At 41.1% G+C, this 24,925-nt stretch overlaps 1 protein-coding gene and 1 pseudogene across 1 annotated transcript in view; one reads left to right on the forward strand and one right to left on the reverse strand.

The window, feature by feature from the left end:
* The window catches only part of LOC146517789 (neuroglian-like), an 88,311-nt gene extending 63,386 nt beyond the window's left edge, over positions 1-24,925 (reverse strand). Inside the window, exons 1-3 of the mRNA XM_085160434.1 lie at positions 24,540-24,925; positions 21,957-22,304; positions 19,306-19,584 (exon numbers count right to left, since the gene is read on the reverse strand). Coding sequence (XP_085016560.1) covers positions 19,306-19,584; positions 21,957-22,304; positions 24,540-24,615 — 703 coding nt within the window. The 5' untranslated portion in view covers positions 24,616-24,925. The remainder of the gene's footprint in view (positions 1-19,305; positions 19,585-21,956; positions 22,305-24,539) is intronic.
* Positions 10,471-11,690, forward strand: LOC146517791 (uncharacterized; annotated as a pseudogene).

Consider the following 24,925-nt stretch of genomic DNA (forward strand, 5'->3'; position numbering starts at 1 on the left):
CATACTACAGCACAAGTGTACCTGACAGGCCTGCTTGGAAAACAGAAATATTTTTATATAATAATAATGACAATAATGTATTCTTAATTGTTCCCTGTGGGGAAATTCCTCCCTGCATTTTACCCATCCACTCAGTGAAGCAGTGGGCAGCCACTCGGCGCCGGGGGAGCAGTGTGTAGGGACGGTACCTTGCTCAGGGATACCACACGGTAGCCGTTCATGGATTTGAATCCACGACCTTCCAATCATGGGGCCACCGCTCTACCTACTGAACTATCTCTGCCCCTGCAGAATACTCACATTGATTTACAAGAGAAGTGCTGAGGGTTCAGTTTCATGAAGTATTCCAACATGAGTACACACGTTTAACTAACCTGAGTTAAATATGAGTCAAGAAGTTTAGATTCTTCACCATCTGTATGACAGCTTTCGACTGACAAACTTGATATTTTAACATCTCAAGTCTTAACATTAAGGGTCCCTTTTATCTTAGGTAAATTTAATTTTGCATTTCTTATTATTTATCAATTTTTGTTAGAGCTACAATTATCTTAATCTGTTATGATGAAAACAAACCATCACTGTCCCTATTAATAACATAAATGTCAGAGAAATCTCCAAAAGTTGATTCTGTTCATGTGGACGTAGCATTTTGTGGGAGAAACGTTTCGTCATCATCCAGGTGACTTCTTCAGTCTCAGCTGACTGCAGGTTTCAATCTTATAAACAGTTCATTTGCATAATGACTGAAACCAGCCCACTGAAGGAACAATGGGCTGTGAGGTCAGCATGTGTCAAGAAATGTCAGAGAAAATTTGGTCAGCAAATTATTTATAGACCTGCACACTTTTATGTTAGAACACATATCACAATGACATGAAGTCATTTTGTCATTTTGACAAAAGTCTAAATGTGTGATTCTAACAATATCTGAGTAAGACAGTATAATTACTGTTAAAGTCATGTTTGGAAGCACGTTTTGATTACTTTAAGCTTAAAGTTAGGCAACTACAGTAAGACCTTGTACTTTGGTGCATTTAAAAGTGGATTTCTTGAAACATCTTCATGTCATTAGCAAAGCTTTCAAATGCAGCTCAGATCTGTACTGAAAATGGGAAAGGAGTCAGGAGGAGCAATGTCCTGAGCCAAGACGAAGAAGAGTTAACTCAAACCAACTTGTTATCCTGTCCTGATTAAAATCTCAGATGAATCAAAGGGGGAAAAAACAGATTTAAAGTACCACCACTTCACACTTTTGAAGGTTGTTTAGAATCAAGAGCACTTTACACCACACCAAGTTGTCCATTCTCTCCTCTTTGTGAACCTGCAGGAAGGAAATCAAAATATTCAAGAAGCACACAACTACACAGGTCACCCACTGAATGGAGCAAACAAAGTATTTATCTTCTTTGACATAAATCAAAAGGTTAAGACCTAACATCAGGGAGTCATGAAGAATTTGTGATATTATAGTACAGTAGTAAAACTCACCTTTCTTCACACAGTGTTTTTTAATTGTAAGCCCAGCCACAACACCAACAATAACACCAATAACACCGATGAGTGCAGCAGCCCATATAGGGAGCCCTGAAGAAGAAGAGAAAAAAAATTCCAACTGTGACTACATGTCAGCAACAAGCAGCAGGTTTAAACAGCGACCTGAGTGATGTCAGCATAGATAATTCTGTGAAGGAGATGTTCTCACGTCTTAGTGGGTGATGCCATTGACTAGCCAATCAGTGGCATCCATTCTGTTGACATCACATTTTTGACACTTGCTTGGAATCTTGACTAAGTAGGTACTTAAAAAAACAACAACAACCCTCTGTGTGGCGGGGGCGTGGTCTCTGACCTGCTGCAGAGGAGGGGTGATGCAGTGTGCTCACGGGCTGGAGCGAAGAGCAGGTGTGCCTGGGCAGGGGATTAACGTGGACTTGTGTTTTTTGTTGTCAGTGAGAAGCGGAGAAGCAGAAGGCAGCAGTGAGCCACCAGGGGAGTTTCTGTGTCCCAGGCTGAATGAGCAAAAACCACAGTGTATTTGTGTGTGGCAAGTAAAAGGGCTGCTACCCAAATTAACCATCTTGTGTGGCGTATGGAGAAGAGTTACGTGTGACACTCTAACTTTGTCTTAGTTGCATTTTCATGGAAGCTTCATCTGGACAAACATCTTTATCACCTCATTGAAACGTGTAGAATGAATAATTACAGGTTTATATTATCCTGCAATCCAAAATCTTCAAATTGGATTAATATAATTTTCATCATCATCATAACAAATTATTAGAGTCAGACAGTGTCCTATCTTTTAGCTTCATTATAATTTTAATTGAAAAATAAAAACAGTAGAACCAAAATTGTATCCCCCGTATTAGTGCCCTTATTTTCTTCCACATGTGTGACTGTAACATTGCTGGGTTTTTACATTTTTTCCCTCCATCTAATCTGCCAAGTTATCACTAAAACATTCAGTGGTACATTTAGCTCAATGAGTTTGTTTTCTTTTCACTTGTGGTTTAGAACATATAATTGTTTGTCATGATCTTATTTCCTGAGGATGTCTTTTTATGTCTTTAACAATTGTGTCACACCAGCTTTTTCTAAATTCATCACTAAATTATTGTGAAGTGTATGAGATTACTGTGAGTGTGTTTGAGTGATTTCACAGAAGAAATGTCTTTCATGTCACTTCATATGGACTCATTCCTCCTCTTACAACTGCATCATTAAAACAGAGTCTGAGAGCCTCAGTAAGAGTCTGACTCTCATAGCAGTTTAGAGGCTGACGATGAAGCTGCTTTCTCTTCCTGTAACCTGTGAGCAGTACAGGTGACAGTGCAGGTCTTTTCAGTGACCTGTTTAGTAAGAAGGATGTTTACAGCCTAGTCCTAACAAAACATTTCAGGTTTTAGAAAAGCACTGAAAAATATGCATAATATGCATATTTTAAATCACTTTAAGTGATATATTGTATAACGGGTCTCTTAATTATGGCAGTTTTAGTCAATACTGAGCTCATGATTGTTTGACACAATTATATAAAGACTCAGGAAAAACTGTGGAAGGTTATAAAAGGAGAAACTTTTGTTTTAAATTAAGTGAATTTCTTTGAAGGTTAACCCTAAAAAGTCTCAGTCATCATCAGTGACCTTAACCCTCAGACTATTAGAATGTGATTTAAAACAACAACACCACCAACAACAACTACTAATTAAATACCACCAAAATAATCACAGATCGGGCTGCCTGGCATTAATGTCATCCCCTCCCTCTAACAAGAGGCTGTTCTGTTGCCCCCTTGTCTCTCTCCCCATTTCTTTCCTGCTCCTCTCTCCTTCTTCTGTGCTCACTGGATCTGGTTGTCTGAGGTTCTACATGGTGGGGGCTCGCCCAGTGTGCCTCTCCTGGTGGCTCCATGGGAAATGGTATGCCAAGGTCTGATGGCTTTGGGAACTTCCTCTTCTTTCTTTTCCTTTCCCCTTGATCTAACCCCCTGTGCTATGCCTAGTCCTCTAGAGTGGGCGGTTGCCCAGGGCGGTGTTGCGGTGGGGGCGGCATCATGGGCATCTCCTAAAAAAAGTTGCTCATACTCATGCTGCACCGACATCGTGCCAGCGCATTTTGGGAATTTCATAGACAACAATCGGTTTTCTGGGAATAAGGGCGCCCTCTGTTTGCAAGGTGTGACTGTTGCTTACGGCACAGGGAGGAGAGGGCGGGGCGGCAGGCGATTCACTGGCTGGCTGGAGCAGATCCTAATAACCAACCCGCAAAATAAAAGAAAATAAAAACAAACCAACAAACACAAAAACACCAGACATTATGCTACAGACTTATAATTTGCACCGATGTTTTTTCGAAATTCCAAAAAGTGAGCGCGAGAGCCCTCGATGCACCTGCTCACTGCTGAAGTCAAAGTACACTTTATTGTCATCTCTGCTATATATAGTACAGTACATAGAGAGACAGAGTGATGCTGAAAAACTAGTTCATGCATTTATTACTTCCAGGCTGGACGACTGCAATTCATTATCAGGATGTCCAAAAAACTCCCTGAAAAGCCTTCAGCTAATCCAAAATGCTGCAGCAAGAGTCCTGACAGGGACTGGAAAGAGAGAGCAGATCTCTCCTGTTCTGGCTTCCCTTCATTGGCTTCCTGTTAAATCCAGAATTGAATTCAAAATCCTGCTCCTCACATACAAGGTCTTAAATAATCAGGCCCCATCTTATCTTAATGACCTTGTAGTACCATATCACCCTATTAGAGCACTTCGCTCTCGCTCTGCAGGCCTACTTGTTGTTCCTAGAGTATTTAAAAGTAGAATGGGAGGGAGAGCCTTCAGTTTTCAGTCCCGTTGCAGCACATGGCCCCGCCCCTCCCTAAGCCTGGTTCTCCTGGAGGTTCCTTCCTGTTAAAAGGGAGTTTTTCCTTCTCACTGTCACCAAAGTGCTTGCTCATAGGGGGTCATATGATTGTTGGGTTTTCTCCGTATGTATTATTGTAGGGTCTACCTTACCATATAAAGTGCCTTGAAGTGACTGTTGTTGTGATTTGTCGCTGTATAAATAGATAAATAAATTGAATTAACTGAAATGCTGTTAATAATGTGAATGCACAAATCGGAGCAGCATCATCTGAAAACAAGTCAGAAGACACAAAAACTAATCACTGTGGATGTGTTAGAACTCAAAAACTAGTTTAACCTATTGAGTAAACACTTGTTTATCATATATTTTATCATTTTGAAATTTGTTCTTGGTTTACTTTATTTTCTGGGGTTATAAGGTTTATTTGTAGGTTAATAAATGCTTAATTTTTTTTATTTTTTATTTGGTTTATCTGTGTAAGTCAGCCAGAAAGAACTGTAGGGCCATTTTCTATCATCTCACCCAGGAATTAGAACTTGGTCACTTGGTGTTCGCTCGCTCTGTGGTATAGTATCGCTTCCTGTTCCTGCTCAAACACAGTGGTGTTTCTGAGTAGCTTATTTGCTTAGCAGTTTAATTAACAACTTTTAAATACATTCTTTTTTCACAGTATAATCTTCACGTGCTTCATCCGAAGCACACTTTCTGTGTAATCACTACCTAATTTATAGCCAAAGTATTCACTCACTGTCTCTGTACTATTTCGCTAGCTTAGCTCGTAGCCGACCCGTTAGCACCATGGCTACTTCACCTGTCCCTTCTGCACTTTCTTGCTCATTGTGTCAGATGTTTAGTTACTCCTCGGCCTCCTTTAGCAGTAATGATATCTGTAACAAATGTAGCATATTTGCAGCTCTGGAGGCCAGAATTACTGAACTGGAGACTCGGCTTTGCACCCTGCTCTCACCCTTAGCTAGCCAGGCCCCTGTAGCTGGTGCAGCCGAAGATAGCGTAGGCCCCGCTAGCTGTTCCCCGGCAGACTCCAAGCAGCTGGGGAAAGGCTGGGTAACGGTGAGAAGGAAGCGTAGTCCTAAACAGAAGCCCCAGGTACACCACCAACCCGTTCATGTGTCTAACCGTTTTTCCCCACTCGGCGACACACCCGCTGGGGGTCAAACTCTGGTAATTGGTGATTCTGTTCTCAGACATGTGAAGCTAGAGACACCGGCAACCATAGTCAATTGTCTTCCAGGGGCCAGAGCAGGCGACATTGAAGGAAATTTAAAACTGCTGGCTAAGGGTAAACGTAAATTCAATAAAATTATAATTCACGTCGGCAGTAATGACACCCGGTTACGTCAATCGGAGGTCACTAAAATCAATATTGAATCGGTGTGCAACTTTGCCAAAACAATGTCGGACTCTGTAGTTTTCTCTGGTCCCCTCCCCAATCAGACCAGGAGTGACATGTTTAGCCGCATGTTCTCCTTAAATTGCTGGCTGTCTGAGTGGTGTCCCAGAAACGATGTGGGCTTCATAGATAATTGGCAAACCTTCTGGAGGAAACCTGGTCTTGTTAGGAGAGATGGCATCCATCCCACTTTGGATGGAGCAGCTCTCATTTCTAGAAATATGGACAAATTTATTAAACCCCTCAAAATATGACTATCCAGAGTTGGGACCAGGAAGCAGAGTTGCAGTCTTACACGCCTCTCTGCAGCTTCTCTCCTCCTGCTACCCCCCCAAAAACCCATCTCCATAGAGACTGTGTCAGCTTCCAAAAAGACAAAAAACAAACTAAAAACCAGCAACAAACAACTTAAACATAAACAATCACAAAGAAAGAACAATACAGTATCCACATCTGAACCAAAAAGTAAAACAGTGAAATGTGGATTATTAAATATTAGGTCTCTCTCCTCCAAGTCTCTGTTAGTACATGACTTAATAATTGATCAACAAATTGATTTACTCTGCCTTACAGAAACCTGGTTGCAGCAGGATGATTATGTTAGTTTAAATGAATCAACACCCCCGAGTCATTCTAACTACCAGAAATCTCGAAGCACAGGTCGAGGGGGCGGTGTGGCAGCAATTTTTCACACCAGTCTATTAATTAATGAAAGACCAAGACAGACTTTTAATTCATTTGAAAGCCTGATGCTTAACATTGTCCACCCCAGCTGTGAAACTCAGAAACCAGTCTTACTTGTTATCATCTATCGTCCACCTGGGCCTTACACAGAGTTTCTGTCTGATTTCTCAGACTTTATATCTGATTTAGTTCTGAGCTCAGATAAAATAATTATTGTGGGTGATTTTAACATCCATGTAGATGCTAAAAATGACAGCCTCAACATGGCATTTAATCTGTTGTTAGACTCAATTGGTTTCTCTCAAAATGTAAAAGAACCCACCCACCACTTTAATCACACTCTAGATCTTGTTTTAACATATGGCATAGAAACTGAACATTTAACAGTGTTTCCTGAAAACCCTCTCCTGTCTGATCATTTCTTGATAACATTTACATTTACAATAATTGATTACGCAGCAGTGGAGAGTGGACTTTATCAAAGTAGATGTCTTTCTGAAAGCGCTGTAACTAAGTTTAAGAATATAGCCCACCCACTGTTATCATCGTCAATGCCCTGTACCAACACAGAGCAGAGCAGCTATCTGAACGCTACCCCAACAGAGGTCGATTATCTTGTTAATAATTTCACCTCCTCACTACGTACGACTCTGGATACTGTAGCTCCAGTGAAAACTAAGGTCTCTAATCAGAAGTACCTGACCCCGTGGTATAATTCTCAAACACGTACCCTAAAGCAGATGACTCATAATCTGGAGAGGAAATGGCGTGTCACAAATTTAGAGGATCATCATTTAGCCTGGAGAGATAGTTTGTTGCTTTATAAGAAAGCCCTCCGCAAAGCCAGAACAGCTTACTACTCATCACTGATTGAAGAAAATAAGAACAACCCCAGGTTTCTCTTCAGCACTGTAGCCAGGCTGACAAAAAGTCAGAGCTCTTTTGAGCCAACCATCCCTTTAACGTTAACTAGTGATGACTTCATGAACTTCTTCACAAATAAAATTTTTATCATTAGAGAAAAAATTACCAATAATCATCCCACAGATGTAATATTATCTACAGCTACTCTTAGTTCCATTGATGTTAAGTTAGACTCTTTTTTTCCAATCGATCTTTCTGAGTTAACTTCAATAATTACTTCCTCCAAACCATCAACGTGTCTTTTAGACCCCATTCCTACAAAACTGCTCAAAGAAGTCCTGCCATTGATTAATTCTTGGATCTTATATATGATCAACCTATCTCTAATAATCGGCTATGTACCACAGGCCTTCAAGGTGGCTGCAGTTAAACCTTTACTCAAAAAGCCATCTCTAGACCCAGCAGTCTTAGCTAATTATAGGCCAATCTCCAACCTTCCTTTCATATCAAAAATCCTTGAAAGAGTAGTTGTCAAACAGCTAACAGATCATCTGCAGAGGAATGGTTTATTTGAAGAGTTTCAGTCAGGTTTCAGAGCTCATCACAGCACAGAAACAGCTTTAGTGAAGGTTACAAATGATCTTCTTATGGCCTCTGACAGTGGACTCATCTCTGTGCTTGTCCTTCTTGACCTTAGTGCAGCATTCGATACTGTTGACCATAATATTCTATTAGAGCGATTAGAACATGCTGTAGGTATTACAGGTATTGCACTGCAGTGGTTTGTATCATATCTATCTAATAGACTCCAATTTGTGCATGTAAATGGAGAGTCCTCTTCACACACTGAGGTTAATTATGGAGTTCCACAGGGTTCAGTGCTAGGACCAATTCTGTTTGCATTATACATGCTTCCCCTAGGCAGCATCATTAGAAGACATAGCATACATTTTCACTGCTATGCAGATGACACCCAGCTCTATCTGTCCATGAAGCCAGATAACACACACCAATTAGTTAAACTGCAGGAATGTCTTAAAGACATAAAGACTTGGATGGCCACTAACTTTCTGCTTCTTAACTCAGATAAAACTGAGGTCATTGTACTCGGCGCTGAAAAGCTTAGAAATTTGGTATCTAACCAGATTCTTACTCTGGATGGCATTACCTTGGCCTCCAGTAACACTGTGAGGAACCTTGGAGTCATTTTTGACCAGGATATGTCCTTCAATGCACATATTAAACAAATATGTAAGACTGCGTTCTTCCATTTGCGCAACATCTCTAAAATTAGAAATATCCTGTCTCAGAGTGACGCTAAAAAACTAGTTCATGCATTTATTACTTCCAGGCTGGACGACTGCAATTCATTATTATCAGGATGTCCAAAAAACTCACTGAAAAGCCTTCAGTTAATCCAAAATGCTGCAGCAAGAGTACTGACAGGGACTAGAAAGAGAGAGCATATTTCTCCTGTTTTGGCTTCCCTTCATTGGCTTCCTGTTAAATCCAGAATTGAATTCAAAATCCTGCTCCTCACATACAAGGTCTTAAATAATCAGGCCCCATCTTATCTTAATGACCTTGTAGTACCATATCACCCTATTAGAGCACTTCGCTCTCGCTCTGCAGGCCTACTTGTTGTTCCTAGAGTATTTAAAAGTAGAATGGGAGGGAGAGCCTTCAGTTTTCAGGCCCCTCTTCTGTGGAACCAGCTTCCAGTTTGGATTCGGGAGACAGACACTGTCTCTACTTTTAAGATTAGGCTTAAAACTTTCCTTTTTGCTAAAGCATATAGTTAGGGCTGGACCAGGTGACCCTGAATCCTCCCTTAGTTATGCTGCAATAGATGTAGGCTGCCGGGGGATTCCCATGATGCATTGAGTTTTTCCTTTCCAGTCACCTTTCTCACTCACTATGTGTTAACAGACCTCTCTGTATTGAATCGTATCTGTTATTAATCTCTGTCTCTCTTCCACAGCATGTCTTTTATCCTCTCTTCCTTCTCTCACCCCAACCGGTCGCAGCAGATGGCCGCCCCTCCCTGAGCCTGGTTCTGCCGGAGGTTTCTTCCTGTTAAAAGGGAGTTTTTCCTTCCCACTGTCGCCAAAGTGCTTGCTCATAGGGGGTCATATGATTGTTGGGCTTTTCTCTGTATCTATGAAGCGCCTTGAGGCGACATTTGTTGTGATTTGGCGCTATATAAATAAAATTGAATTGAAATTGAAATAGAATTGAATTCTATAAACAAAGGGACTGGTATGGGACCAGCATACACTGGGGTGGGCCTACGTTTTTTCTGTTTGTTTGTTTGTTTTTAAAATCACACCAGGAGAAGCAGCAGGAAACAACATATAATGAATCTTTGTTTACTGCTCGCCAAACTGGATAAATAAACCGTAAAACGCAACTTTCATGTTTTGGTTATTTTGATTTATGGATCTCAAGGATCACCATCGGACTAAAGTTATTGGATCGTCTTTTGGGGAATTTAAACGGACTTGCTGCTTGAGGCCTGGATTAACACGCCACTCATTCATCAAAACTGGTGAGTGATATTATTGTTTATGCTGTAAAGGAAAACGGTGAAGCTATTAAGAGTTTGAAAAAATATTTTCACTACAAAGACTGATGAACTGAGTTGATGTCCCAAATTGATACATAATTGGATAGCTAACTGAAATATGCTGACACGTGTTGTGGAAATGTTTGCTCCATGGAATCAACAGCTGTTAAAAGAAGACATGTTTGTCGATTAGGGCTGTGCAATATGATGACATTAATACATCAATCGTTTCATATTATACGCTATCGTTTGTTTCATGGTGTCGCAAAATACAGCGTTTATGGTCATTTCCCCCCCCCTCTTCTACCACCTACACAAGAATCACATGAAAGAGTGTGGAGAGAGTTTACGTATGAGAAGGAAAAAAGAGCCGCCAGGTGCTCAAAATAAACCTCAGACTCAAACGTTAGAACAGGCTTTTCCCCACAGCACGCCGTGAAATAAATACTCACAAAGAAAATGGCGGCTGTTACAACTTATGTCTAAAAATGTATAGTTTCATGCATCGGTCACTCAACTCCAGGTACACGCCCAGCTGAAAACACTTCACATAAGTCGAGTTGCCCGAGATTCACAGAATATGCACTATTTTGTGAGATATATCGACAAATGTCTTAGTTCAAGTTCGAGTTCAAAATATAAACAAGACTCAAAGTAGGTGGAGAAAATCTCTGCATTAATGACATCACATAAAAATGTCAATGAAGTGTCTTGTGAATTTGTTAAGTTTATTAAATGCTACCATGATGCAAATGATTTGCAAGAATCCTTAAGTTTGCAACTGCCAGAAGAAGTAAAAAGGTTAACTGTGTATTTTCAGTCCAAGGTGACAGCATTCTTTGTTTTTATGGACAATGTAAAAGTTTGGTTGCAGGAAGCAGACGATCCATAAACTGAACACAACAGTAACGCTGTTGATGTTCATCCAGATTTTCAAACTCGAATTTCATCAATATCTTCTTTACACCTTAAAGCTGCTGCTGACAAGGCAGTGCTCATGGAGCAAGTTGCAGCATTAAAAAACAAAACTACCAAAAAAAATTACATTTTTTATTGAAGTTCAAGAGGAAAAGAAAATGAGAAATTAGACTTGGAAAGCTTCATGTCTTAAAAATAAACTCAGTTTGTGGCTCTAAATGATCTGATGGAACAAACTCTTATTTTGAAAGAGGGCACGTACAGGAAATGCCTAGGTTAAATCCTTATGCTGGTACATTTGTTCCAATAGAAAGAGATCACTCTGTAATAAATACTGCATCTGAATCACAAGCCATCATACCCAAGCAAAGTCAAAAATAACCTCAGATGGTGAGATGATGGTAAAGGTTGATGCTTCAGCTCAAGCGACGCAGCAAACACAGCTTCAATCTCCTACTTTGACTGAGAACTCTCAGAATGAGATTGTTAACAACATGCAAAGACAAAATGACATTGCTACTCTACTTGTAAAACAAAACTTATCTTCTGTCCTCCCAGCCAGAAACATCCTTGTGTTTGATGGAGACCCTTTACAGTATAGATTATTTATGAATGCCTTTGAAAACGGTAGCAGAAGCTAAAACTGATAACTGGAGTGACTGTTTGCACTTTTTAGAGTAGTTCATTAGGGGGCAGCCTAAAGACTTGGTGCATAGTTGTCAGTATTTACTTCCTGAGCAGGGCTATTCCAGAACTAAACATCTTCCTGAAGAACATTTTGGAAATGAAAGTAAAATTGCCTCTGCACACATGAAGATCATGAGCTGGACACCTATAAAAAGCGAAGATGTGAAAGGTCTTCAGTCATTTTCTCCAAGGATGTTCTAAATCTAACACAACAAACTGTTTATATGAAGGAGCTGGATTTGCCTTTAAACATGAGAATGATTGTTTTGAAACTCCCATACAAACTGACTGAAAAATGGAGAGTTGTTGCTTATACGCTGCCAGAACGAAATGTTTACAGAGCAGTGTTCACTTATCTGGTTGCCTTTACAATAAAACAAGTGAAAGTACCATCATTTCCAGTGTTTGACAATATCCAAGACTCACAATCTGGGAGCTCTAAAGTTTCAAGTTCCAGTTTTTCCACAAATTTCAGCACAGTTCCAGGAGTCAAAACTCAATCAACTAAAAACAAGACCACCTCCACTGTCCTCCATAGTTGCTTGTTTTCTTCACAGAGTAATCATTTCTTGTAGAAATGTATGAAGTTTAAAGCTAAAATGCATCAGGATAAGTTGACTTTTATCAAGGAAAGGGGGATTTTGTTTGGTTGTCTGAAAGTTGACCATACAATCAAAAAGATTGTAGGAGTCATTTGGATTGCAATATGTGTCACCTAAAGCACCCAGGGGTTCTTCATATAGCGCAAAAGGAACCAGGTGCATCCTCAGAACAAGCCCAACAGACGACAAGCTCCCATGTTAACTTCTCAACTGAACCTGTGGTGGCAGATTTATTTTCTCATATATTAATTGAAAGATGTTAGGGTGGCGGCCAAATTTCAGAGATGATCCTAGTGTTTTGGCTGGGATGTTTCTCTCCATATTGCAATATGTTATTAAACCATTTCAAAACGCTCACTGGATGTGTTGCAGGTTATTTAAAAGTTCCACAACATTTCCCAATTATCTATGAAGCCCACATCGTTTCTGGGACACCACTCAGACAGCCAGCAATTTAAGGAGAACACATGGCAAAACATGTCACTCCTGGTCCAACTGGGGAGGGGACCAGAGAAAAATACAGAGTCTGACATTGGTTAAATTTCCCTCAATGTCACCTGCTCTGGTCTCTGGAGGACAATTGTCTGTCTTTACCTTCGAATGTCTCAGAACAGAATCACCAATTACCAGAGTTTGATCCCTGGCAGGTGTGTCACCGAGTGGGGAAAAATGGTTAGATACATGAACCAGGAGCTTCTGTTTAGGACTACGCTTCCTCCTCACCGTCACCCAGCCATCCTGTTTCCCTGGCTGCTCAGGACAATATGCTGGGCCTATGCTACCTTCAGCTGCACCGGCTACAGAGGCCTGGCTAGCTACGGGTTGTTCAAAGCTGCGACATCGAGTCTCTAATTCAGTAATCCCCCAGAGCTGCAAATAGGCTACATTTATTACAAGTATCAATTTTACTAAAGGAGGCTGAGGAGTAACTAGACGTCTCACACACTGAGCAGGAAAGTGCAGGAGGTACAGGTGAAGAATCCATGCTGCTAGTGAGTCAGCTACGAGTCAAGCTAGCAAATCCCTAAAGACATAGTGAGTGAATACTGTGACTATAATTAGCGAGTGAATCAACAGAGTGCTTCAAGTTAGGGCATGTGAAAATTATACTATGAAATAAGATGTTAGATATAAGTTTTTAATTAAACTGGCTACACAGATAAGCTACACAAAAACACCACTGCGTCCTAACAGCAACACAAAATGATACTCTAGAGAGAGCCAACACCAAGTGAGAGCACCACCCAGAATGTGAATATGATGCCATTAACGTTTGAAAATTAAAAATAAAGCAGAGTAAGATTGACCATGAGAGTGTTATTTCAAGAGCCTGTGAGCATGCTCAGATTTAAAAAGACATCAAGATATTGATGTGAGCTTGGGGCATTATGTGAGAGTTCATAAACAAATCAGTCACAACAGCAACATTCATCTTTTATAATATAAAGCAGGGGTGCCAAACTCAAATACACAGTGGGCCAAAATTCAAAACCGGAACAAAGTCACGGGCTAACGTTAATATTTATTGAAATATATTTATTCCTCCAGATATAAGAATGAATCTTTTCTTATGGACTCAAACAAGTTTTGCTGAAAAACTGAATATGGAACAAGCAAAGCTTAATAGTAAACAATATATATATTAGCTGTATAATACCAGTAGGCCAGCTCTAATAGTAATTTGGTATGGTTTCGCGGGCCAAATGTAATTAGGCTGCGGGCCAAATTTGGCCTGCGGGCCAGAGTTTGACACCTATGATATACAGTATATGTTTGTGAGTTTAGTTTTTTAACATTAGGTTAGGAGCTGACAGCTTTTTTTCAGCATGCACATAATCTCTACTAAAGCCAAATTCTTTTTTATGTTCATGTTTTCATAATTTAGTAAAAAAGAAAAGAAATTTAAACCGGGTCAAGTTGAACTACAAACGCCACCAAGTGTGGTACAATTTCGTACTCCTAAAACCCCAAAATTACTTTCCAAAATATACAGAATGCTTTCTAAAACAGATGAATCAATTGCAAAATGGGAAGTGGATTTATCAGTTAACTTAGACCAAAACTTCTGGTCTCAGATATGCTTAAAAGCCTTTCATTTAATTAGAAATCCCAGTCTTCAATTAATTCAATACAAAATACTACATAGAGTGCACTATACAGGTCATCGGATGTTCAAGATGGGCTTTACGTCTACCAACAACTGTTCACACTGCCAAACCAATTCACCGGACAACTATATCCACGCTCTTTGGTTCTGTCCACCAGTTCAGAAGTTTTGGTGCGAGATATGTGAAGACTTGGGCAGCTTAGATAATGTCACTACAGAAAAGAATATAGCCAAGAAAACTGTCCTCATGAACTGGAAAAATAAGAATAATCTTATTTCTAACCACATCAGATCAATTGCTCTGGGCTCCGTTGATCAGCTCCATCACCTAGTGGCGGTGGGGGGGCATAGTTTGATCCCACCTTCGCTGTTGTGATTGATGTGGTGGTAGGGACAGGCTTAGGGTGTCGGGGGTTCCCCAGGAGCATCTTCCTTGGGGGGCTCAACCCGGGGTAGCGGTCATGGCCTATTAAGGGCTCTGTTGGCTCTTAGGTGACGGTTTCCTCGTGGCTGCGTTCAGCGGGGCTAGGGGAGGGTCTGTGCTGACGGACGTGGGTTACTGACCTGGTAGCCTGGCTGCCCCTGGGTGGGTCCGGGACGGGCGTGAAGTTCTGGGGGTGCTCCGTCTCTGGGCTGGGGCCCTGGCCGGGCCTCGAGGGCTTGGGTCCCGGTTGGTGTGTTGCTGGGGTTGTGGGCGGGTGGGTGTATGGGGGCCCAGCCCTGGCGCAGGGTTCCGCCAGCTCATTGAGCCACCTGGGGGGCTCTTCAACTGGTGGGGATCTTGCAGGAGGTCTCCTCTCTTCAGGAACTCACTCTGTAGGAGGGGGAGATACAGGAGAGGTGGAGGAAGATCTCAACCTGGGCGTCTATTGTCTTGTGTAGTCTGGAAGATGAGTGGATGATGGGGTAGGTGCAGTTTTCTCTGTGGTGGGGTCGGGTGGGCTGTCCCGGGCTCTGTGGGGCCGGGCGGTGCTGCTGCACTAGGCCCCGGTCCGGATGGGCCTGGGCCCCCCTTTCCCTGGCGGGTTGTGGAGTATGGGGGTGCCTACTGGGGTCAGCGCGGGAGCTGGCCCTAGGGAGGGGTCACTTGCCCCTCCCTTCCTTCCTTCCCCATCTCCAGCTGCCTCCCTCTTCCCGCTCCACCACAATCACCCACACATGCAGGGCCTTGGGGTAAAGGTGTGTCACCAGGGTGCAGGGGAGGTATCCCCCCCTCTGTCCCCTTCTGGCTTCTTGTGCCTCAATTTTATCCCACAACTTAGACATTCACATTACTCACACTCTCATTACACATACATATAGGATCTTGGGGGTGGGCACGCTACACGGTTTCCAAAAGACCCTCAGGGTGTACAACCTCACCCCTGGCGTCGTTGCCCACCTCTCAATTTTAAATTGAGACATTGAGGGCTCTCAGGAGGGGCTATGCGCTTACCTTCTTCCCTCTGGCAGGTAGCTCCATGCCCTCCTGGGTTTTAAATACACCGTAGAACACACATGCATCAACACTACATATGAGCGGGCGGAGGGAGGTTTGGAGTCTTCACACACTCCCGTTCTCTGTAGCCTGCTGGAGCGGGTGGGCTGGGAGGAGAAGTTGGCCGTCCGATTGGGGTCTGGAGTTTGGAGCCAGACATCGGTGCGTTGGTGGTTCTTTGTGTCCGGGGATGGGCGTCCAGGTACACACCGGCTCACTCCTGGTGGCTGCTTGTTGGGGCCTGGAGCCTAGGGCTCGCTCAGGCCCCTTCGGGGGTGGGGTGCCCTAGGCCTCTCAGCCTGGGGCTCGGTCACTCTGGCACAGCTGGCTGCCGGCGGAGCTCACGGGCACGTCACTGCAACCCCCCCTGGCTTCTGCTCTGCGGTTGCTGAGTGACCCCTCATCTGGGACTCTCCTCAGCTCTTTCTGGGACAGTGGCTCAGCTGCCCCTCTGTTGGTCTTCCTTGGTCTCTTGTGTTCTGGGGGCCTCTGGATGTCTGGAGTCTTGATCTCCTCCATACCTGCTTCATGCCCTGGAGGACGGGGCTGTGGCCCCCCCACACCCTCTAGCAGATCATTACATGAAGGAACCTTTTAAAAACAAGCGCGTCCATGCTCATAGGTATACACACGGGTGCTCACACACACAAACTACACCCTTTTTGGCTCCTACCTCAAAGCACACTGTGCGCTGTCGATCTTACGTGCTGCACAATAATGTTTAATATTTAGTATTTACAGTTATATTCCCATATATCATCGTGATGTTGTTTATTGTATTGCGTGATTGATAGATGTATTTTCTGTCTGCTTATTTTGTTGTTTTTTGCCCTTTATCCCCGTCACTCTTCCCCGCTGTTTTTCTTTCCCTCTTTCTTTCTCCCCTTTCTTTTCCCCAGTCAAGTCTGTCCCGTATTTAACAAGTAAAACTAAAATAAAATAAACAATAAAAGGTGAATCAAATAGACCATTACGGCAAGGCTGGGATGGTCCATTTGGTAAAGTAAATCCGTTGGGAATCTTTCTTCGCCTTTAGACAATAATTCTGATGGCAAAAGAGCCAAATGGGACAGGCAAAAAATAAATAAATAAATAAAAAAAATCGCCATACCATATAAGGCATGACTTATCAACCTCTCCAGTCACCTCAAACAGAGCGCGACCTTTCAGTGAACTAACATGTGTACAAGGCATGTAAAAAGCAGAAGTGAGCACCTTAGAAGAACAGAACCTTGTGGTTTCTAAATGTGTAACGGAAAATTATAGCGACAAGACTGTTTCCTCCATCTCATGTATGCACAGAGGCTTACAACCTAATAAGGAGAAACATTTTATCAAAACACATACAAGCAATGGTTATATATATCTTAGCACAAATGACAAAACTCAAAAAGTATCAACTCTAACATTTATAACAGAGTGATCTTGGTAAAGATTGATGATTCAGCTCAAGCGACGCAGCTCCAATCTCCTACTTTGACTGAGAACTGTCAGAATGAGATTGCTAACATGCAAATACAAAATGACATTGCTACTCGTAAAAAAAAAAAAGCATCTTCTGTCCTCCCAGCCAGAAACATCCTTGTGTTTGATGAAGACCCTTTACAGCATAGATTATTTATGAATGCCTTTGAAAACGGAGCAGAAGCTAAAACTGATAACTGGATCAACTGTTTGCACTTTTTAGAGTAGTTCATTAGGGGGCAGCCTAAGGACTTGGTGCATAGTTGTCAGTATTTACCTCCTGAGCAGGGCTAAACATCTTGCTGAAGATCATTTTGGAAATGAAAGTAAAATTGCCCCTGAACACATGAAGATTATGAACTGGTCACCTATAAAAAGCAAAGATGTGAAAGGTCTTCAGTCATTCTCTCGTTTTCTTCAAGGATGTTCGAATCGAACACCGCAAGTTGTATATATGAAGGAGTTAGATTTGCCCTCAAACATGAGAATGGTTGTTTTGAAACTTCCATACAAATTGAGGGAAAAATGGAGAGTTGTTGTCTATGAACTGCAGGAACAAAATGGTCACAGAGCAGTGTTCACTGATCTGGTTGCCTTTATAATAAAATAAGTACCATCAGATCCAATTTTTGGCAACATCCAAGACTCACAATCTGGGAGCAGCTCTAAAGTTTCAAGTTCCACCAAGCAAAGAAAAAACAAAAAAAAAAGCAAAGCATTTTTTCCACAGATTTCAGCACAGTTCCAGGAGACCAAACTCAATCAACTAAAAATATTGGGGCTCGTCATGAAGATCATAGGTGAAGATTAAGTCTTAAGTTTAAACCGGGATACAAAAAGCTTGGTGCGTTCTGTGAGACTACAAACAAAGACCAGTGTTTTGGAAAGGCCAGTGGCAAAACTTCTTTTGCTACTGGAAGAAGTCACATGATCAAAGAAGATTAAGGATATGGGAAAAAGGGAATAGCTCCTTTTTTAAGAACTTTAAAGTAATTGTGATTGTATGCACAATTAGGGGCCGGAGTGTTGGAGCTATTTATTCTTTATTTTTATTATTTTGAAATTTGTATAGTAGGCACCCGTGGAGGTGGGGGCGTTCCCCGAGGCGGCTGACTGACCTGTTAAAGGGGATGGTGAGTGCAGAGACAGGGGGATGAGACGCACGAAAAATGAGCAGGAGGAAAAAAAACGTGTGCAAGCCAGCATAAGTAACGAAGGACCTGCTGCCTGACTGTAGTGTGCCACGAGTCATTCGGTGACAGAGAGGCCAAGGGAACACGGCGATCCAGTATCGACGGCAGGAATAGCGACAGTGGGAGGCGACGCGTGAAATCCACAGCAGGGCAGGGATGTGCGCCTCTGCCTGCATCTGGCGGTGCTACGAGGGAGGCCATGTTCAGGTGTGGAGTGGGGCGGGACTGTGCGGTGACGCGTCGTCATGAGGAGACAGGTCTGCGACAGGAGCCCCCTCCTTGGTCTTCTGGCTGGCGTGATTTCCATCCCGGAAGAGGAATTCCTCTCCTGATTCTTTCAGATAAGGAACATTTGCCCGAGCGTGGCTGGACTGTGGGATTACGGGACTGTGGGGGGAATTTTAGCGTATGGGAAACATTGTAGTATTTTTTGGATAGTGTATATTACGTTCTTTTTATTGTCTTTTTCCATAGAAATAAATGGTGCGTTTAAGGTCGACTTTATCTCTGTGCCCTGAGCGCTGACCCACTCACTCTCCTTCTTCTTGTATGTTGACTTTGTGGTAAAGATTTAGATCCACCAGTCTTAGCGGTTACACATACAAACTATCACCACAGTGCAGCGTTGAGTTTAAATTGTTGGATGTTTAGTTGGACAAACATATGGAATCGCCACTACAGTGATACCTGTAAGAAGTCTTATATACAAACAAAATCATTTATGAGTTGAATTCAGACTAAAGTTACTTCGTGGTTCAGTTCCAGTGAATCTGTCTGCTGCAGTGTTTTATCACACACCCCTTCTTTTTTCACCTGAGAAACATTTTCTAGACATTGGTCCTCACATAGTTATGATTTAACTATTTAACCTTTTGTTTCTGTGCAGACAAAACAAATCTGAGCACTTATTCCCATTTTTCTAAATCAATAATTATTTTAATGGTTTGATGATTAAAATGCCACTCACCATTTAAATGTACATTGATTTCCTTATATATCTGATGGTGGATGTCCTTCTGTGTGGCAGCACAGCGATACCGGTCAGTCTTTTTCACAGTAGTTTTGAGGGTGACGTAAAAGCGCTCTCCTTTTTTAGAGACCTGCGGCTCCTCAGAAGGAATGATTTGATTGTTACTGTCCCACCACTCCACCATAGGTTTGGGGTAAGCACCCTTAACATCACACTGAAGCAGCGCCCAGTCATTTGTTTGATCAAGATTTGTGACAGAAGGCTCTGGAGCTGCACCTGTGAACACAACATGGATTATATAAGAGCAATGGCAATTAATCACATTTCTTTTTGTTTAGCTATTGTGGGCACAGATGTGAGTAACAAAGTGTTTTAGGGTAAAGAAAAGCAGAGCACCAACAGTTATTAGAAATTTGAATTACACTGAGGGATGGGATACTTTTTGAGCATATGCATTCTTTAAGGTACATTTCTATTAGACTGATAAACTAATGAAAAGAATGTCATAGCAACCACAACCACACAGTTTCAATAAGTGTGAAATAGGTAACACAAAAAATTATTTAAATAATTTCATAAAATACAAATAAAAAGGTTTTAAGTGTTGTTCAGACTGTATGTAAAGCTAATATAGGTACGTCTTATGGTTCAATTCAAATTAAGGTAAAGGTGTTGGTGGATCAGTGTTTATCTATCGGTTATAAGTTCAGATATACACACGACGATTTAAAGATTAGTGACGTAATCTCAAACATGACTCACCTGGGACGTTTCGGACCTTTAACCTTTTAAAACGCAGAGGTTGTATGCGACCCAAGTTTATATGTATAAAATAATAACTAACCATACTGTATGTTTTCATGATGATCGGAAACATCGATACAGAGATTTTAAACGTTATTTCAAAGTTCAGACGTTCGTTTTTCGGCAGATTCGTGAACATCAGTGAAGGATTTACGACATAAAAAGTAACGTCTTAATTTAGGGCAGTAAACAGTTACTGGCTTTACTGATAGGCTTTAGAATCGCCGTTAAAAAAAACGTTTTATTGGTCTAAAAACTGAATTTTAGAGAAAAACAGGAGCTCGTTTTAGAGAACTAAAGTCCGCTGATTAACGTCAGATCGTTTGAGTTCAATCGGGAGCAAAAATAATTCAGAAAAAAGTTAATTTACTCTCTTCTTAAGTTTCATCAGAGGTACATAAATCTCTAAAACTGCGACACTAGAACCAGTTTTAAAGTAATGATAAATAACTTTACTAATCAAGTTTGGTATCTTGGCAATCAGTAAACGCCCATGAACACAATTAACGAATCCGCATCTCTTTCCGACATTGGGTACCATACTCACGAGACTGTTAATCCAAACAGCCAATCAGAAGACACCATATTTACGACAGCCACGTGGGTGTTTGATTGACAGCTGCTGTTTTCCAATAGAATGTCACCGCAGTGAAACCACTCTCAGTTTGACGCTGGGAAAATCACCTGTCTGACCATATATGGAAGTTAATGTAGTTAGCCTCGCTGCTACAATGGAACAAAAACAAATGAGAGAAAACTATTTAATCTGTTTAAAAGGACCCGGTTAAATGATAACAAACATTTAAATACCTATTTTAGTTATTTAGCACATTTTCCTTTTGTTGAGTTTAGGATTTAGGAGCATTCCAAGTGTGAAAAAGGGGATGAATCCTTATTATTTGTTACCTCTGGAGAGATTTTGTGGAGTTTAAAATTAATTTCTTAGAGATATTCTGCTTTACACTTTGAGTTAATCTCTGTAATATCTTAGAGCCACTTCTATATATCAACATGAAACTTGGCACATTTATCATAGACACAATGAAGATGATTTCCTGTAAATTTCAGCCTTGTAGCCTTCATAATGACTGATCAAATGTATTTATCATATGAAATAAAAGCTTAAAATCATCAAGGCTTCAGTCATTTCCTGTATAATCCTGAAACAAATGATCTGTTTTAGAGCTAAAGGTAAAACTAACAAACCACATTAAATATCACATATTTGACTTTACAGTGTTGAAACAGGCAGGTATCAGGTATTCATGGTTTAGAAATTATTTTAAAAATTAGTCCTATAGTTATAGACATGCAGAAGTGCACATGACTGTGAGAGGCTCTAACAGATTAATCTGCCCTCTGAAAGGAAACAAACACACATGTTAGAGGTGATTGTGTTATCATCAACCTGGAAATCAAATAAAACTGGAGAAAAGGAACTCAGAAGTATTAATTTGCTATATCAGACATATTTTTATATTTTTATTTCATAAATATTGTGATACATTTAAACAAGAGGCTGATTTTATGGTCATGAATGTGTTATAATCACACAGTCAGAAAACACTTTGAACAGCTGTGTGTCTGATATTTAAGCGGACATTTCTTTATTAAGTGTTTAGAGCTTTATTGACACAGGTTTTATTTTGTTTACTGAAGACTCTATGGACATCTGTGGAGATCTATGATAAGTAGACTGCAGGACCATGCAACACATAGGAATTCTCAGCTTTGTTCACCAAATATTGCAAATATCACTGCAGGTGTGCTGTGGGGGTGAGGCCCTGCCAGATGTGCATGCTGTTGCATCTGTAAATAATCAGCTGATTTATAACAGCACTCACCAACAACAAGCTCAATGCGGAATATTTTGGTTTCTGGCTGCAGACGTGGAAAGTCACAGGTGTAGGTTCCTTTGTCCTCCAGCTTTGTTTGTTTTATCCTTATGGAGGCGTTTCCGTACTTCAGCTCTTCAGGAAAATGTGAGACTCGATCTCTGAACTGCTCGTCTTGACCTGGGAGACCATTATTATAATGTTTGCCCTCAACATACATGAACACCTCCTTTTGTGGAACTGTTCCTTCCTTTTTCCAGTCAAACAGCATTTTCTCAATATTCACATTGGTGCTGAGGGAACAGGGTAAAATGACATCATCATCTTCTTTCACAGTTACTGTGGTGACAGGTGTCCCTGAAAGACAAAATATGAATTAAACTTTTCTGTTCTGTATAAACTTACCAAGTGCTTTAGACAAAAAAGAAACTTTGGGTTTACATCTTGCCCAAGAACATTTCATGACTGAAGCAATCAGGGATTGAACCACCAACTCTGCAATTAAGAGATGCCTGCTCTACCTTCTGACCTAAAGACACTCTGCAGTGTGTGTACACACAGAGTGATGATGTTTAAAAGAAAGTCAGCAGCCAATCAGAAGGAATTTGGCTTAAAACAGAGAATTTCAAACTTTTTTGTATTGTTTCATTTCAGAAGCTAAAAATGTTCATGTTTGATTTTTAGCAATCATGAGCATTACCAAAGGATTAAAGTAAAATTTTAGAGAGAAAAAGGTTCATTAGCTTCTGCAGTGCTTCTTTGTTTTTTCCTCCTCTAAAAAACAATACCCCAGTTTACTTCCTCTTCATATTTTTCCTGTTGTCATCAAAGTCCCACCTGTAGCCCCACAGTTTGTATGACTGGTTTAAATGGAGGCTGAAGGAGCTGTAGAGCTTGTTTCAGAGAGGGTGAGCTCAGAGGCTGCACCAAGGCCCAGACTGAGATAAACAGGGATAACTGTGAACTGTGAATCATGCTAAACTGTTCCAGTTGTGTCCAAGAATAAAATATGGAGCTGGAAATGAGTATAATAGCTCATCCTTACTTCACATATTACATTTCTGTTTGCAGAAGTCAGAGGGTGAGGTCCATTAAAGAGAATAAATGAGAATATTTATTTCTGCTAATATGACTGCATCCACATGAAATGCTCCTCCATCCTATCAACACACAGCTCCACCTGAGTAACATATATGTGATGACAATGTATTTATTTTTTTCTGTAAATAGAAATATTGGCTTATTCATGATTAATTTTCTAATCTTAGAAATATTCTGAATCCTCAGTTTATAACTGTAACACTTTTCTATAACAGTATTACAGCTGACAGCAGCCCTGACATGTCTGTGAGCTGCTGCTTGGTTTTTAGCCTCCTCGGAAGAATTTCAGTTTAAAATTTAAGGCCCCATCAAATACTGCAAGTCACTACAAAGCTGTGTGGAAAGATTGTGAATTAATTTCTGATTTGGGGCAAAGATCTTCACATGATTAAGGAGGAATTTATCAACCTCTTAATATCCAGCAGGTCACCAGTGAACCACATGTGCTGTTAGGTGTAGACTGGCTTTTAACTACATGCTAAACAAGCAGAGTTTCAGAAAGTAGAAGATGTTGCCTCTCAGTTCAAGTGTCTCATGTGCATTTTGGTCTTGCAGTTCTTCTCGTATGATATTTCTATTTAAATGTGGCAAATGCACAAACAAATCATATAAAGAGGTAGAAGTGAACATAATCCTGCCCCCAACCATCTCACCAGGAGCAGGTGGCTCATCAGAGGTTAAAGAAAGTTTCTGTGACAGCACATTTCTTCATTTCCACGTGATGAAATATCACAAATTCAGGCAGCAACAGTGTCAACACTGTGAGGCCAAAAATGTTTCACTGATAAAGATTTGAAACACATCCCGTCTGTGTCCTTTTCACCAGCTGAGATCTCAAAAATCTGCCAGTTTGAAGCTGCACATCAGAGTCAGTAACAGCCTCATGTTAATGGGCCACACAGTGTTTTAACTCTGACTGTAAAAACCTCAGGAAATGGAAACAGGGTACAGCCACTCTCCATCCTTTTGGGGCCTGGCTGTGCCACTCCCTTTAAAACTGGCAGCAGATGGAGCTGTAGTAACACATACAAGGAAAAATGAACTTTATATACTTGCCTACTCATGTGTTTATGGATGACTTCTGTCCTCCTTTTACTAATTAAGGATAATAATACTTTTATATCATTGTTGATGTATTTGAATCTCAATTGTTTCAGTTTGTAAAGAAAAAATAAAACACGCGTGTTTGCAGGAAACAAACCGCTAACAAATACGTCACACCTGAAAAAAAAAAGTCAGGGTGAAATAATGAGATAATCTGATCGTAAAAAATAAAAAGAACATTTTCATACTGTTGTAGAATTGCCGCACATTTATCTGCTCATTATTTCAACATCAAAATGCGGATGCGTTAAACGCTGATGTCACAGGTGTAGACTCCGCAGTCATCCACCCACTACAGCAGCAGCAACATCGTTAAAGCTCCATCCGCTGCTGTGAAACATGACTGCGCCTGCACACATGATCACTCTAAATCAATGAGCTTCTTACCGGATTCAGCAGCAAACGTCCGTCCGGACAAAGTCAGGAAACAGCAGCTCAGAAACAGAAGTGCTAGAAGCTCCATGTCTGCAGAAACCCTCTGAGGATCAAATACGGCAACTATTCTGTGTAACCAAGATCCGAGCCACCCCTCTCATCTCTGCACTGACGCAGTAAAAAAACAGTTTCAGTTTCTAGTGTCTTAAAGCAGTCCGCCATATCTGCCATAATTTCCGGTGTATTACGTCACGACGTCATGGACTTTTAGATTTCACCTTTTTAATATCAGTGACAGTTATACAGAAACAGTGACAGGAGAAAGATTAATGAACAGAGTCTGTTTAGAAACAGATACAGGCTGATGTAAGAGAGGAGAGGACCTCCTCCCACTGCAG

Source organism: Neolamprologus multifasciatus, chromosome 5, assembly GCF_963576455.1.
Source record: "Neolamprologus multifasciatus chromosome 5, fNeoMul1.2, whole genome shotgun sequence".
Taxonomy (NCBI): domain Eukaryota; kingdom Metazoa; phylum Chordata; class Actinopteri; order Cichliformes; family Cichlidae; genus Neolamprologus; species Neolamprologus multifasciatus.